At 35.0% G+C, this 17,535-nt stretch overlaps 2 protein-coding genes across 2 annotated transcripts in view; one reads left to right on the plus strand and one right to left on the minus strand.

Moving 5' to 3' along the window:
• Window positions 1-17,535, minus strand: part of COG5 (component of oligomeric golgi complex 5) — a 193,878-nt gene that overhangs the window by 156,715 nt on the left and 19,628 nt on the right. The gene's annotated exons all lie outside the window — the stretch shown is intronic.
• Window positions 1,253-2,575, plus strand: GPR22 (G protein-coupled receptor 22). The gene has a single exon (XM_009820517.2). The coding sequence runs from the start codon at window positions 1,274-1,276 to the stop codon at window positions 2,573-2,575; it is 1,302 nt and encodes a 433-aa protein (XP_009818819.1). The 5' UTR covers window positions 1,253-1,273.

Below are 17,535 nucleotides of genomic sequence, written 5' to 3' on the forward strand. Positions count from 1 at the left end.
TTCATGCCAAGTACGTCCCCTCTTAAATTTAAAGCTACCTAAATAAGAACAAAAAAAAAAACCCTCAGGTATCATAACAAGAAATTGAATAACCTCTCTTTTATTTATTCATTTCATTACAAACTCAAGAGCTGACTGACAATATAAATAATACAAACATTAGGTATTACATGCAGATGCTACATTTACAACCTCTCGGCATGTGTAAAACAAAGCAGATGAGAGACAAACTAAAAAAATCTCCTAGATGTAATAAACGCTACTTTTTTTGAACCTCACTTATCCCTAAAGACAAACATGCTATGTATATAAATCTGTTGGATTTAATTGCAGTTTATATTAAAAAAAAAAAACAACAAAAAATGCCCAAAAACAAAAACTAAAACCAAAACCCTGAAAGAGACAATTTTCTTTTTAAGTATTATTTTCTAAAATTATTCCCTTAAATCTATTCTGGAATAAAATTAAATACTCTTCCCTTCCATGTAGGCACTGATTTCTTGAAGAAACTGAATATTCAAATCAGAAAAAGGAAATGTAGTATTTTTATAATAAACTCTATTCCCCCAAACCCACATAAGTTTTGCATTTGATATTATATATACTTACATAAAACTGTTGTAGTGCTAAGTTTCATACACGTAGATGCACACAAGATAAAAATGAACAGAAGTCTTCAAGCTCTATAAAATCTGCTGAATTACAGAACTTCAAGATTCAGCCCACAACACTATTGCAAACTCTTCATAAGAAAGAGGCTGCTAAATTACCATAAGTAATTTAAATGTTCTTTTTATGAAACATAAGCAACAGCACTCCATGTTCCTATCACTTTGTTTCCACAAGAGCCTTTTTAAAATGATCTTGAGTACTAATTTGTTAATACTTAAAAACATTCTTCTAAAATGACCCTCAACACAATACAAAGGCAATGCACAAGTATAGTTTATTCAACAAATGGGCCCTTTGTAAAAACCACATCACTACAAATAAAGCCTTGCCTCCCTAAGTGGAAGCTTTTCACTTTTTTTTTTTTTTTAACAAATCCTGCTTTCTTTTAAAAAGGAAAGATCTTATTCTAGATCCTCAGGCTTTTGAGTCCATGCCAACCAAAGCTCTAAACATACAGTAAATCAAGAGTCTGATAAGAATAGATGCTTTTCCTCCCTCCTCCCTCCCCAGCATTTACCTACAATAAGTGTTAAAAAAAAAAATCAAATAGTTCCATTATTTTATTTCATCTTTCAGGAGAAAAAACAACTGCAACAAAAGAATGTGTTTCTCCCCCATTCTGGAAGTCAACATGCAGTCTGAATCTAACATTACAGTTCGAGATGCCGTTGATGACATCGACACCAACATGTACCGACCACTGTCATATCCATTAAGCTTTCAAGTTTCTCTCACTGGATTTTTGATGTTAGAAATTGTTTTGGGACTTGGCAGCAACCTCACCGTGCTGGTACTTTACTGTATGAAATCCAACTTAATCAATTCTGTCAGTAACATAATTACAATGAACCTTCATGTACTTGATGTAATAATTTGTGTGGGATGTATTCCTCTAACTATAGTTATCCTTCTGCTTTCTCTGGAGAGTAACACTGCTCTCATCTGCTGCTTCCACGAGGCTTGTGTCTCTTTTGCAAGCGTTTCAACTGCAATCAACGTCTTTGCTATCACTCTGGACCGATACGACATCTCCGTAAAACCTGCCAATCGAATTCTGACCATGGGTAGGGCTGTGATATTAATGACATCAATATGGATCATTTCACTGTTTTCCTTCCTGATTCCTTTCATTGAAGTCAACTTTTTCAGTCTTCAAAGCGCAAGTACTTGGGAAAATAAGACACTTTTGTGTGTGAGTACAAATGAGTACCACACTGAGCTAGGAATGTACTACCACCTTCTCGTTCAGATTCCAATCTTTTTCTTCACTGTTATAGTCATGCTCATTACATACACCAAAATACTCCAGGCTCTAAATATTCGGATTGGTACAAGATTTACAACGGGACAAAAGAAAAAAGCTAGAAAGAAAAAAACTATTTCTTTGACCACTCAGCATGAGACTACGGACATGTCCCACAGCAGTGGAGGAAGAAATGTCGTCTTTGGCGTAAGGACTTCTGTGTCTGTCATAATCGCTCTACGCCGAGCTGTAAAACGGCACCGGGAGCGACGAGAACGGCAAAAGAGAGTCTTCAGAATGTCCCTCTTGATTATTTCAACATTCCTTCTCTGCTGGACACCCATCTCTGTTTTAAACACCACCATCCTATGTTTGGGCCCAAGTGACCTTTTGGTAAAGTTGCGATTATGTTTTCTAGTAATGGCATACGGAACAACTATATTTCACCCTCTACTTTATGCATTCACAAGGCAAAAGTTTCAGAAAGTTCTGAAAAGTAAGATGAAAAAGCGAGTTGTTTCAATAGTGGAAGCAGATCCCATGCCAAATAACGCTGTAATACACAACTCATGGATAGAGCCTAAAAGGAACAAAAAGATTACCTTTGAAGACAACGAAGTAAGGCAGAAATGTTTAGTACCTCAGGTTGTCACTGACTAGATTTCAGTATTCACCAAAACACATCAAGTGGAATATTTGAACAAATTGTAGAAAAATACTGCCAAATAAGAAAAACTTTTTTTAACTATTGGCGAGACTGTAAATTTTCAATATATATGTTAAATAGAGTAGGTCTTGTATATTCAATTTCTTCATTATGTAAAATATATGTTGCATGGCCGTTTGTTAGCGTAACACCATGTGTATATTTGTCAAAATTATTCAAGTCCTCTTTTTTAGAAAATAAATAGCCTTAAAGAAGTGCAAACTTTTAAAAATATTTGTATGGCTCAGTTTCTCTGTAAATATAAAAGAATTTTTAAACAAAAATTCCACTCAGGAATACTTTTCTAAAGCACAAATTCAACATTTTGCATTATATGGTATTTTTAAATCTAATTCATGAACAGTATTGATCAGAGATATTCTGAATGCTATACAGCTACAACTTGGACACATTTTGTCCTCATATTTAGATAGCTACTTATTTCAAATTTCTCCAGCACGCAATTACCATGCATGTGTAGACAAAGCCATTTACGTAATGTCCTTCAATTAATGGTTCAGAATCAGAAAATTTTGATGGGGGGGGGGGGGAGATTCATGTTGGTCTAAAACTTGACAATACTTTTATGAAAAGTAAAAAGTCTTGTGTATACAATTTCAAATCCACAGTTTCTACATAGAAAATACACAACTCTGAATACAACAACATAGGAGGAGTGGAGGGTGTAAGGGGGAAAGACAGGCTAAATGAAGGCAAAAACCACAGACAAGGAAGTTATTGGGCTTGATGCTAAAAGACAACCAACTAACAAAGCCATTCCTGTGCAAAGGCTTAGTTTTTCACACTGACGGGGTTTAGCTAGACCTCTAGTGTGACATGGGGACCTTTTATACAGAGATTTTTCATTCATACCATCTATCTACATAGATAGATATGGCTGTCAAGTGCCACAGCTGAAGTAAGATAACTTTCTTGCCCTCAATAACTTTTGTATTATTTTGACTTCACTTCTCCTTCAACGATGTTCAGTTCTAGCCATGCAACTGCTTTGTCACAAACCAATCACCAATACTGCTAGCTACCCTATTTCTTTATTTCCTGGATGGCCGTGGTATACCATCATTCTACATTCTCTTTTTCTATTTCATCTTATACCTGCAATGAAGAATCAAGAAGCCTTAAGAAGTCATCATCATCCATAGCACCGTAAGCAAGAATTAAGATATTAATCCAAACAAAAGTTTGTTGAGTGTTTTGCGCTATCCTGTGCTTAAAAAAAATCGTAATTTCAGTGAACAGTGGCTGTATCCATTGACTTAGTTACCAGTTATTTGGGGGGGGGGGGGGTTAAAACAAAAAACTGCAAAATCAATTAGCATGATTTCACTTGTCTTGTTATATAAACTGCTTAGTGTGTCACCAGCTACCAATATAATTAAAAGGCTAATTCTCAGTAAGTATTGGCTTCTATAAAAAAAAAAAAACCACAGTATATCCTTGAATACAAGAGATAGTTTGACTAAAGTATTACACAAAAAAATGAGGATTTCTGAAGCACTTTTCTGAAGTTGCGTATAAAAAAAGTGTGGTTTTAAGAGAACAAAATGCTATTTTCCATTACATCATAAACTGGTTTTGTGGTTAAAAAAACAAAAAGCAGTACTTGTAATGTACTTTAATTTACTTAGGCTCATGCCTTAGCTTACCGGAACAGAAGACTCAGAAAAAATACTACTACAGCTCCATATTCCACAAAGATCAGCGCCTTACAATCATCCAAATTCTACCTAGAAGCTTTATTATCTAATTGATAATAATTCGTTATCTAAAATTACTGTGTAACATATATTCAAACATAATTTCACTGGCTTTTTTCTAAAAGCTAGCCCAACGACACCTGCATTCAACTTCACCCACTTACAGTGTTGATTTCATCCAAGCTAACCCTACTTTCCTACAAGAACTGAAATTCTTCATCTTATTTGAGAGATTGCAGGAGGGAAGTCAACTTAATGGTTTTATGCAAGAAGCTTTTTTTTTTTTTTAAATCCCATGTGCTATAGATTTATCACTTCTAAAACATTCTTTCAGGAATAAGCTCTTCTGAAAAGAAATGTGCCCCAAAAACCTACGCAGGAACTATTTTTTTTTTCTTTTTTGTAACACTTCTTCCTTTCTCTGCCTGGTTATCCTCTGTATTATGAACACTAGAAGGAGGAAAAAGTGGGATTTCTAGGGTTAATGGCATAATACAATTTAATTGATTACTTATCTTCCAATAAAGCACTCCTAAACCAATTTAAAATACTATTCATTTATTTAAAAAGAAGAAAAAACCAAATCATAATGACCACAACACATGAACAAGCTTACATCATGTCTTTATCTGAAATAAGCATTTAAGAAAAGCTTTCAGACTTGAAAGTTTTCTTGACAACTTGACTTTTTAAAATTAAATAAATCCTCAAGAACTATACATTTGGTGTTAAAAGCTCATTCATTAGAAAGTTAGATTCAATGAAGCAGTACTTCATAACAAAGAGAAAATGAAGCCTAGGAATTAGTCAGAGATATTAAGTCAGGTTTTAAAGGCTATGTCAACAACAGTCATTGATTGCCTTTAAGAATAAAAGCAAGTTCATTTTTACATTTACTATTCTTCACCTTTCATTAAACAAAGAAAAAAAAAAAAAAGGACTTATGCCATGTTGGGAGTACACTTTGAGGTCTGCAGAAGAAAATTCCGCATAGAGCAGGGAGTAATACAGGTAAGAATATGTGCAATCCTATATACACGCAGAACTCATTATAAAACAGAATCATACATGATCTGTACCACAAAGACAACAGATTTAACACAAACAAGACAAAATAAAGAGTAACTAGTGAAGGAACACTGTGTATCCTACAGATACAGAAGAGGATTTTAGGAGGGCTATGAAGGTGTGCTGTGGGTGCTTGACAGACAGACTAAAACAGAATGCAAAAATAGGCAGCATCACTGGAGAAAAAAGGGCAAATATATGCCATAGTATTGTACAATAAGAAGCCCACTACATTCTTAAAAATGATCTCACCACAGTGAGTCATTAATTCAATTACATTTCACACCACTCAGCCTAAGGCAAGCAGAATTGTACAGGACTCTAAAAACATTAATTCCAGCAAATATATCTCAGAAACACAAGCAACCACCAGTTTCCACACGTTATCTGTCCCTAAAGTATTAGCTGGTATCTGACCATGTTGTCTTTCAGCTTCAAATGCATTTCCAGTCAATTTTACATTGTAAAATGAGGTTAGCCCACACTAAAAAATACAAAAAAGCTGAGTACAGTGCCGGTATCTATTAGAATATTCAAGAAGCACACCTTAACACACTACTAGTGTGTACATCACAAACCAGTGAAACAGAAATGTAAATACATCATAAATATCTAGTTTCAAGTTGGCAACAATTTTTACGGGTTACAAGGCGCTGCTACATGGTCAGAAATTCTGTTTAGTTCATTAGTGCCAGGGAAATAGGAATCACTTCAGGGATTTCTAAATATATTAGATTAAAAATGTATGCATCCGGACACATACTAGATCAATACACCTCTCTTCCTTCATTGTTACAGAAATACACACATGTACATAACACATAATTATTATACAACCATATGCAAAAGTGGAGTTCAACATTAGTATCTATTTTATATTTATATGGAGGGGGTTTTGGCAAGAGTATCTGCACTGGACAGACACGCACTATGCCCCACCACACACATACTTAAACACCTTCTCTTCTCCACCAGTACTTTTTTTTTTTCTTTTTCTTTTTAAATGAGATAATGCATACAGCAAGCTATATAATTTACCTGGGCACAAGGAAGAATTTTTCTGCTCTGTTAACTGTTACGTATATCATATTGCAATGCACATAATAGTTCAACATCAGTGTACATGCTAGTCATCAGAATTCTTTGATAGCTGAATAATTTAGACATATGTTTCTTTCCTCTGAAGAAAGTGTTTTAGTTGCCAATTGCCATAACCTCTTTTAAAAGGAGAGAATATAGCATTCTTTAGCGAAGTTTCAATGTGGTATTAAAAAAATATAGACTACACTAACTTACCCTTCCCTCCCCCATTGTTCAAACAAAATACCTCCAACATATAGCTAAGGACAATCAGCTTCTGTCTTAAAACCTTCCAGCTTTAAAACAGCCAAATTCCACTCCCACTTCACACATTCTGCTGTAATATCACTGAACTCATTTGTCTTACACCAATAGAAGAATCTGACTTTGTAACTACCTTCTCCTTTTTCTACCTCATAGAACACTCATGCAATTCAAGAAGCAAAATTAGACACAGGGTTTGGGTTTTGTTTTGCTGGGGAGAGGGCTAAAAAAAAAAAAAAAAGAAAAAACCCAGACATAACAACTGACTAATCGGAAAATCAAAATTGACTCATACCCAATGAGTGTTAAAGAAGAAGGTTGTGAAGTGGGTGGAGAGTACAGGTCAAGAGGAAAAGGGCAGAAGGTGGAAGGAACCACTGTAAGGCAGCTATGGCCATCAGGACCACAGAAAGCTGGAGGGCAACACGCATCTGCCATGGAAAGAATCCTAACCTTATTTTTTAGATTATAATAAACAAAAAAACAAGAAGAACTTATCTTTGAATCATAGAGCATGATACGTGGTTTTGCCAAAATTACTCTGAGGAGAGGGGAGAACGATTTAAGAAATTATACACAGAGCAACAGACAAACCCAGAGCGTGCACTATTCTACTACCTCTTTTCCTAGAGATAAACTACGCATTTTACTGAGTACAAGGTACATACAGAGTACATGCATTCCAAGAACAGACCTGAAAAGAAAATGTTATTAGATGTCTGTTCCCAGTGATAAATTTTAAAAAATGCTATTCAATTTCCCCTCAAATCAGCATTGGTCAGATAACTTCGGTTTGTCTTGATGCTTCAAGTGTGTTTCACTACCACAGTATGTTTTCAATTACTGCTTCTTTATCTCAACTTAATTATTTTTGTAGAGTAATAAATTGAAAGAGAAATATCATTAGACATCTTTATGTTCTTTGTGAAAATTACACTTCAGTGATTATTACAAATTGAGCCAGAATGGAAGAAATATCTTCCTGTGTATTTACTTTACAGATTTCTGTATCAGCTGTTTTCCTGTTTTACAAAGACATTCTCACACAATGAAAATCAATTCAGCTGAAATGAAAAACCAGAAGATTTACAGTGGAAGTTCTGTGGAAGGTACAGAACCTGAAATTATTAAAACATCTTTTATTTTTTTATAGTTTGAATTAATTATATCCTTTGAGTATAAGCATTTCTATATCCTCATTCTGATTCCTGACAATGTGCAGCCAGGCAAGCAGGCGGGCAGGCTGACAGCACAAAGCTGTTGGCAAACAGCACTCCCTTGCTTCCTTTCCAAGCTGGGTTTTTCAAAATACACTTTTGGTTTCTATTACCCTGCTATGATCTCTAAATTCCTACCCTATCTTGCAACAGTTTAACTTGATACCATATCTGATAAACAAATCAATGTCACTGCTGAAACAACATTATTGCTGTAAAATCTGTCACTCTGGCTATGTCAGACTGTTATTAACAGAGCAATATTAGCACAGCTTTACTTTCAACTGTACTAGGATCTATGACAATCTGTTGTGAGATTTTATTTCAAATTAAACTCAATTTAAATGCAATTAGTAGGGGGAAAAAAAGCACAATAATTGATGACAACCTATTGCTACTCTGTACCATGGTTTTCTTCCAAATCTTATTTCAAGATATTTTTCATAAATCCCTGTCACAAATAAACAGAGAAGGAAGAAGGGAGAAGTAGAAAAAAAAGGACAGCTTCCCACATTAGTAAATTATTACAAATATCAGTGATACTTTGTGCACTAGGTTGCATTTACCAGTGCTGAAAACATGCATAAGGAAAAAGAAAATGGGAAAGGAACACTATTTCCAATGTATGTATCATCACAAAACAAGAGCTGAATGTGAGCATGCTGTTGTAAAACACCTTGACAATAATGAGGAAGATCTATTATTCCTGCTAACAGCTCTAATAGCTAGCAAGTGAGACCTATGAATGAACAAGAAAGAACAAAACAAAAGATGTGAAAAGAATTTCTGGGCAAAGTGAACGTTTTAACAAAGTTACATGGTTCAATAACAACAGTGGCTTCCAGAGACTAAATACATAACCCAAAAAGAATTCACAGGGAAAACTTTTCTTGTGTTTTGCCAACATACCACACACCTGCACATATATGGAGTATAATATAGCTAAAATAAGAAGATTTAGCATAGGTATTTGTTGCTACTGTAGTCAGTAAGGTATTTCATGAGAGATTTTTTTTTCAGTTACAACAGACTTTCTAGGAGTATATACACATGTAATAACAACAACAAGAGTGTTACTTGAATTATAAATTCATCTTCTGAACAGTTACCAAGCAAACACCAAATCATAAGAAATTTCCAAATTGCATGAATCACTTCATTTTCTACATTTAAACGGGAACAAACATTTAAGTTTAATAATTTTGACCATATGAGGTTATATGCCCATAAATACAAAAAGGGGCTACACAGCTCATCTGCAGTTGTATCAAACATGGATAAAGCACAAAAAAGTGCACATGAAGACAAGTTTATGACATCTTTAAAAAGATTAATGTATTCAGAAGCTTCTGACAAATCCTGCCTCAGTTGTACAGCTTATGGTACAGAAGCAATTTAAATAAGAGGAATAGAAGTGGGAAACTTTTGATTCAGTCACTGAGACTTTGTTATGCCCCGATTTTGTTCCAGTCAAAAATCTCAAGTTTCTACTACATCTTTAGTTTGCAAGTTAGGTCAGCTAAAAATTGGGGGGGAAAAACCTTTGGAATTGTAGACAATCTACCATCGAAACAGTATGTTCTCAAAATAATAGGATGTTCCTTCTTTTAATGAGGTCTTCAGATCTTTCCCTGAAATGACATGAAGAGAGGTATGAGACCATGCTGTTCTTCAGCTGAAGAGAGTCTACCTTTAAGATAACAAAGCCAGTAATCAGATTTGGTGCCTGTGAGCAATGGAAGGCTGGACCTGAATGGTAAACAAAGAAAAAGACTGGACTACTTTACTTTTCAAACCATAACCGAGAAGAGTCCATAAAATTCTTGATGAAACCAGTATTTGAAAATTACGTGCCTGAGTTGGGAGACAAAGAGGAAAAACTACTCCTGTGAAAACAGCCTATTTTTAAAGCTGCTTCCTATGTGCAAATCTTACTCTACACTACCCATTACTTTGTATTACATACAGCAATACCTTTGCTGATCTTTAAAGCAGAAATGACAGTTACAGGAATACCGGTTTCCATCCAGGACCTGAACAAAGATTAGAATTCACTCTTTTTTTCATAGCTATTTGGTTAGATTTTTTTAACCTGAACTGGCTCACACTTTAATTTAGAAATGAACAGGATAAAATTGGTTATTATGTTTAAGATTTGAACAACCAGTATTTACAACAAAACTGTGTACACAATCTCATTTTTCAATTATTTTATACTTCTGAATTTGCCAGGCCTCATTTTCCAGCCCTTAGCTCTTGTCATTTCTTTCTCTGCTAATCAAAGAGCCCTTCTGCGACCCTTTATTTTCTCCTCATGAGTGCACCTCTACAATCTTAATCTTCAAGAAAAAGAGCCCATTTAATCTCCTACTGTGACATGTATAATTGCATTTATTCACAGGTATTCACAAAACTATGTTTTTATCTGTACAGCACAATTCCCTATACCAATCGCAGAAGTACAGATTTGCCTGACATAGCTGCATGAATGCTAGCTAGAAGAGAAACAACATTGGTAAAGCAATCCCAGCATGGATGCAGTCCAATTCCAATGCTTTACAGAAGTTTAGCACGATATTTTCATATTTGTAAAAACAGAGATCATGCTTTTTTCTTTTTTTTATTTAAAAAGCATGTTATGTGTACATATTGAACATTCAAAGTGCTCTGCCCATTCACAGCTGCTTCTCCTCCAGTAGTCTGCCTTAATCTGAGGTGTACACCCATAGAAAACTACCACTACCTTACTTACCTCTGTTCCTCTCTTCCAGCTCCCCCAGTAACAAAATTATCTACCAAGAATGTACAGCAAATGTGTGGTGGTGGTAAGTGGCTTATTTAAATACTTACTTAGGGAAACAATACCTGATGGGAGATTTAAGTCATCTAAATTGTAGATTATGCACATAAAATAAATACATAATGCATCTACACAATTTCTTTAATCAACTAACTAATCAAAGCACACAAATTTGTTAGACAACACATATTTTCCATTTTTTACAGCCATGAATTCTTATTTCAAAAGAATTCAACTTCTCTACTACTTTTCTACAGCAGCTCTGTGTCTAACTGACTTTGATTTCAACAGAAATACCCTGTTTCTCCTGAATGTTGTAACAACACAAGTTGGACTTTCCCCTTCCCCATTCAGTAAGGAGTTACAAACGAATGGGCCTGGGAAGTTAGTGCATTTGTATAACATCCTCCTTAGTTATTGTTGGATTACAAAGTACCCTTACGTTACAGAAGAACAAATTACCCTGCCTCCAAAAATCGAGCAAGAGCATCTACTGAAAAATCCTCCTATTCTAAATCTTTATGAATAATCTGGAAAACTGTATGTTAATAAGATTATTCCATGATAGGCGTCTTTCTGGTTCCTGCCAGCCATGGATTTTTCTGCAATATTTTAGATTTATCATATCTATACTCTACACTTGTAATGCATTAAGTTATGTTTACACATTGTTTTCCAATTATAGTTGTTATCTTTGCTTTGTCACTACATTAGAATGAGCCTTTAGCCACAACTACCCTCTTTCTTGATTGCCAAAAAGCCAGTATTTCATAATCTAATATACTCTTCTCAGTAAGTCTTCAACTTTCAGGTTTGTCTAAATACATTTGTCCAAACTACTGAACAGAAGATCCTTTGCATTGGAAAGCTAACTCTTTCAAAAATGAAACATTGTACCCTGGGTCTATTCTCAGTTTGCCCTATGCATCACAACTTGCCACTCTGGCAGCAAATGACTTGCGAATCCAATAAGTTTATTTATTATAATAGAATCCAGAATAATGTTTCTCCTTGTTGGTAATTCCTGCATTAGAAATTGGTGATTTTTTACCACTGGCCACAGAGGACGATTAGCCTAGATTCCCAACACCATTCTTACACTCACCTCAGAAACTTGCTTAGACAGCAATGTTTCAATTTTTCTGGTTTAATTCAGTGGGTTGTGAAAGTAACATCTTTTGGATTTTGTTAGCTGGCTGTCTGATCTGTATGCACTTACAGATACTTCTACTGTAACTTCTCATTCTGTTACCCCCAATGAAATTTTCCCAACATGATTTGCTACCACCATTATTTGATCTTCTAGTGAGCATTCTAATCAAATGCTCCCTTCTTTTCCTTGGTGATCACAAGTTACCTGTCCATTTCATCCGTTTCTGTTCTCTCTCACTCTGACTATTTCTGAATCTGATTGTTCAAAAAGAAAAAAAAAAAATGTTTTCTCAGCACTTACACAATACTGAAGTGCTATTTCTAAACTAACCTTGTTCTTCTTCAGTACAACCACCAGGTTATGCACTAATAAATGCTTCAATCCAAGCAGAAAGATAAAGATCAGTATTATGAACTGCTTCTCAGTGTTATTTCCTTGACCACTAAACATCTGATTTCACCATTGGCCATAGATAAACAAAAGGAAGCACACATCCTCCCAGATACCCTCAGCCACCTCTCCTAGAAAAAAATACGTGTGACATTTCTCCACACCTTCCCATGGGGAAGTGATTACCTACTGAACTCAAAACACTGAGTCTGATCACCTTAGAGATCATTACTCTGGTTCTGGAAGAACTAGCCTGCTGCTCACTATTGAATTTCCAAGTACGTAAATGCCCAGAAAAGAAACAGGAGAACAGAGAAAGTTATAAATGCCAATTCCTACCAGAGCATCAGACAATGCGTATGCAGACCTGCCTGAAACATAAAATTGCCATTTCCTCATAGAACCTCCACACAGAGCAGAACAGACAACTAGATCCATGCTCTTTCAGATGCGCCATTCTAGCTGTAAATGGTGTCAAACTCTACGGAACTGAATTTTTCAGCACTAGTTGTTAGTATCACTGACTTGTTTGTTTATAATAGGTTATCTGAGTCCTAGCTCTTAACTGTTTACTTAAACTTTTATACCTACTGAAATACAGCAAGAATACACCACCACTCTATTTAGACATGACATCTATCTGCTTTGCAGATATCCCTGCGTTCACTTATTATTTTAAATTATGTAATCCAACTTGCCTTTCTCTTCATGAACATTCACAGACACCTGTGAGTAGATACCTTTTTCTTTGTTTATATAACATGTAAAAGACCCTAGAAATTCTTTTCAAACTCTTGCCAGCTATTCTTACTCTCTACAATGTATTGATAATATACAAGATGCAAAAAGATAATCTTTTAGAGATTCACAGCTAACCTCTGTCTCTCTTCCCTTCTCTTTCAGCCAAAAGTAATTCTTTTAAACTCTGTTCTCATCTTTGGTGTGCACAACTTTATTCTTTTTTAACTAATACAGACTTTTAAAGTCAGTGCACAAAACATTACTAGATTCAAAAGCAGACAGAGCTTGCAGATATCTTTGGGTCTTGGTAATTTTTCTGTGTCACCTGGAAACAGAAGCCCGTAGCTTTCATTTCTACTTTTAATTATGTAGTTCTATTTAAAAAGTATGACTACCCAGTAACAGAATACTTCGTCTCAAAACTCAGTGATGCCCTAAGATCTGTGCTAGTTATACAATCAAAACTCTTTCAAAGTAATGAAAAAAATAAATAAAAAAACCTCTGAAGTTGTATTTGGCTAAACACAAGCATTCACAACTACAAGATCATCTATGTTACTGGTTCTTCAAAATCCTTTCATATCTCTGCTCTCATGACACACCCTAGCTAACGAACACAAAAATACTTACTGTCTGAACACTTAAAAAGATCAAGGGATAAAGCAAAAACAAGGTCCAAACACCCTTACCAGCTGGGATACCATCCTTCTGGTGGGGAATAAGTATTCCTTAACAGCAAAATAGAAACAGGTTCGGTATAATTCCTCTCTGCTCTATAGGGATAATTTGAAAAGAGAGCCAAAGGGGAATTTTGTAATTAGAGAAATAGAATATAAGTATAGTTTTCAGATTTTAGTCACACCTTTAAATTCATTATTTGCAAAATAAACAAACAAAAACTGGAAAAAACCCACCTTATCAGACCTGGCCTTTACACTTTAGCTCATTAATGAGAAAAAGTAGGATAATGTAATTACCAAGACCTTCTTCCACAACTTCCCTCCTCCATCACTCCTTCTGTTCTTCTTTTCCAACCAGTTCCACTTACAAAATTCCCAAGCTCCTCTGTTTCAGCCTTACCCAGGTGGGACTACAAACCCCAGATATATCTTCTGGCTCTCAAAGCCCCAGACCATCTGATACATTACTAAAACAGATGGAAAATACAGTAGTTTCAGTGTTTTTAAGAAATAACAAGTACTGGCTTAATCTCAAATACAGAACTGATTTTGCTACCAGGGCAAACGCTCTTTGTGCCTCATGTACATGAGAGAGTTTAAATACATATTAATGCATCAGCTGCATGACCGGTGCAGCTACTATGCTGTCCTGACAATAATTCCTCTCCTAGCAGAAAACGCTTTCTGGTAGTCCATCACACCTCCCCTCCTCTTCCTTAGTTCTTGTCCACTATCATTTCTTTCCCACTGGAGTCCTCTGAACTCTTAGAAGCAAATAAATCAAGAGCTGTCAGGCCCCAGATTTCACTCTGTACCTGCCGAAGCCGAGCTCAGTGTAATACTGGCCTACAACCAAGACTTCTATACATTATATCATTACAATAATAATCATAATTGATATTAATAATGAAATAGTAGCAATCAGATTCAGAGTTACAGGTGACAAGGTGGTTGAAAGAGCAAAGCTTTCCAAAAGTGTAAGGAACAAAAGGTGTGGATATCTGTAACTGGGAGCAAGAAAGCGCAAAAGACAGAATATAGTCTTTGATGGGCCTGGAATCAGGATAAAAACTGTTAGAAACACTCTATATGTTACAGCAAAGGCAACTTGAACACACTGTAATTAACTTCCAGCACAGCCTTGCTAATGAAACATCAATAACATACCTCTCAGGAACAGGTTAACACCTCAAGATAGAAAGCAAAGTACTAAATCCATTTTAAAATATCTGACATAGAGCCCTCTGACAAGGTCTATATACTTGAGCCTAAAATTGCCAAATGCTTAATAACACAGCAAAATCAAATTCTTCAAGTAGTTATAGAGAAAAGACTAATCTCATCAAAACCAGAAATCAGCTTAACATTAACATGAAAAAAGAGTTTCATAATTCACTCAATATGGCAAATTTGAAACATGTTTATGATCGTTTAAAGGAAACTAGACATCAAGAAAACCCACCATTACAATTATACCTGGATTAATTTTCTAGAACTGTATGTATAAAGAAAATTAAATTTCAAGAGACCAGAATAGTTATGACTTTGGAAAACAATGACACAGCAATGAAACTACAATGAAGCTACATTAACAAAACCCAAACTTTTAAAAACCTGAGGAAATGTAAATTCAAGCCCTACTAATTCAAAGCTTATGTTTAAAAACAAAATTCCAACATGGTATTTTTTTCTTCTATCAATTCAAACTTAGTCTTTTCTCTCATGTGCCTGTAATTATTTAGTGTCTTCTATTGAAAATGGTTAAAAAAAGAATGCATGCCAGAGATGAAGTAAAACATACCAAGTATTTACATAAAATGCTTTGTCTAACATAAGGTTTCCAAGCTAGAAATCCTAATCACAGCAAAACACAATTTGATGGTAAAATCTGTATGTTCTGTCTGCCTTGTTCAAAGAGGATAAAGAGGTTTTACACTATTAGCCTTTTACTAATAAAAAATTGTATTAAGTTTTGCAAGTCATTTCGTTACATGCACACTAATTCAGCATCTTAAAGTGAATAGGTCAGCTGAATGAACTTGTTACATACCATCAAGATTTTTCTTTCTGTATTTCAAAAGCAAACAAGAAGTAAATAAATACCCACAGAAGCTCCTCCTGCATAAAATGTAAAGATGGCATAAAATAAAATAAGATGGCCTGGAACAAGATTGTTATATGCCTAACTGAAACAGAGAAAGAAGTAAGTGGGTGGTACAGCAACTGCAGAAGAGCACAAAGACTAGCTTCTACACTCATTACACAAAATATTTGGTTGTACAGCACAGTTAATGAAATAACACAACTCAGCAGAAGATTGAATAGCGCTTTTTTTAATGTTCATTTACAATAAATCAAGTAGTGACTTTGGCAAACATGAAGCTAGGAACAATACTAAGAAAATAACAAGATCTTCTTAGTAACCAAGAGGATTTTTTTGTTAGCACTAATTATCCATAGCTTTCACGACACTCCTTTCCTTGAAAAGACAGATCAACTAATAAAACCAGAATCTTTCTAAACATAGTCAATTGAAGCATTACAAATACATTTTTTTCTCGTTCTTTATCAATATATAAAATAACAACTTCAATTGCCTCTGTTGTATGAGTGTAAGCGGAATGCTTCTATCAACACTATCACATTAAAAATAAAGAATAATTATTTTGCAATATAGCTGACTGTCACAGAATGACCAATATTATCCATAAGAAATACAGAATCTGGTGTATATATATTTATTTAGTATATATTATACAATTATTTTGTGATTAAATGCACTATTAACCATATACAGTTAATCACATTGTAACTAGAACAACAGGCCATCATTTTCATTTTTTACCAGAGATGCTGAAGAAAAGCAGTTCAGGCAGTGTATTCTACATGTATTTCACATGTGACACTGGCTTCATGTTTGTGAAGAACTTCTCTTTATTTTTAAAATTTTTCTGAAGTCTGATTTTGGAAAAATGAAGCTTTTATACAAAAACAAGTTCTCAGTTTCCAAAAAGACTCTTCATTTTAAAGCTACAAATATTGAAGCTTTTACATTATTTGTGTGTCTGCTTGATCTTCCCACCAGAGAGGTTTTTTTGGCCTGGAATACTACAAATAAAACTTTGCACAACAACCTTCTGCAAACACTTCCATCTTATGGTAACAAAGCCTCAGGAAAAACAAAATAAAAAAACAACTCAACTGAAAGGAACAACATGAAATTGAAGAACATGGAGATTACACTCAACTACAGAAAGGCATAGTATATTTTAGCCCAAACAACTTCAGTGAAGGCCTGGCAGCATTACTGCTAACACCACCAGGGAGAGAAGAAAAATGTTTTAGCAAGGTATTTGCACTTACTATGGATGCAGATGTACCACCTGAAGCAGTGGCATTCAAAAATAATGCAGATGGCTCTGAGCCAGTAATACAATTCAGTCATTCTCAGCAGGACTAATTACCCCAGGCAAAGCATCATGCTAGCACGGCCATGTAATTTCTATTAATCAAATCAGTTCAGTTACCTCTACAGAACAGTGCATTGTGTAGCACAGACATATGCTGTATTATTTTAGAGGACACTAGGTCTTGCACAAGGCAGTAAATTGTACTGCATCTAAATCCATAAGCAAAAGTGCCATGAAAGCAACTTTTCCCTCCAGACTGATGTGTGTTGATTCTTATGAGAAACTGTGCACAGCAATATTAATATCAACAAATCTGCCTGCTTTGTGTACTAGCATTGAAAGACCTCACTGACATGACAGTAACCACGTCCTTCCTCACTTTTAACTGCAGCT

Source organism: Gavia stellata, chromosome 4 (genome assembly GCF_030936135.1).
Source record: "Gavia stellata isolate bGavSte3 chromosome 4, bGavSte3.hap2, whole genome shotgun sequence".
Taxonomy (NCBI): domain Eukaryota; kingdom Metazoa; phylum Chordata; class Aves; order Gaviiformes; family Gaviidae; genus Gavia; species Gavia stellata.

Bases quoted from the DNA above. Each gene is read 5' to 3' on its own strand.
- GPR22 (XM_009820517.2), top strand. From the start codon at position 1,274: ATGTGTTTCTCCCCCATTCTGGAAGTCAACATGCAGTCTGAATCTAAC.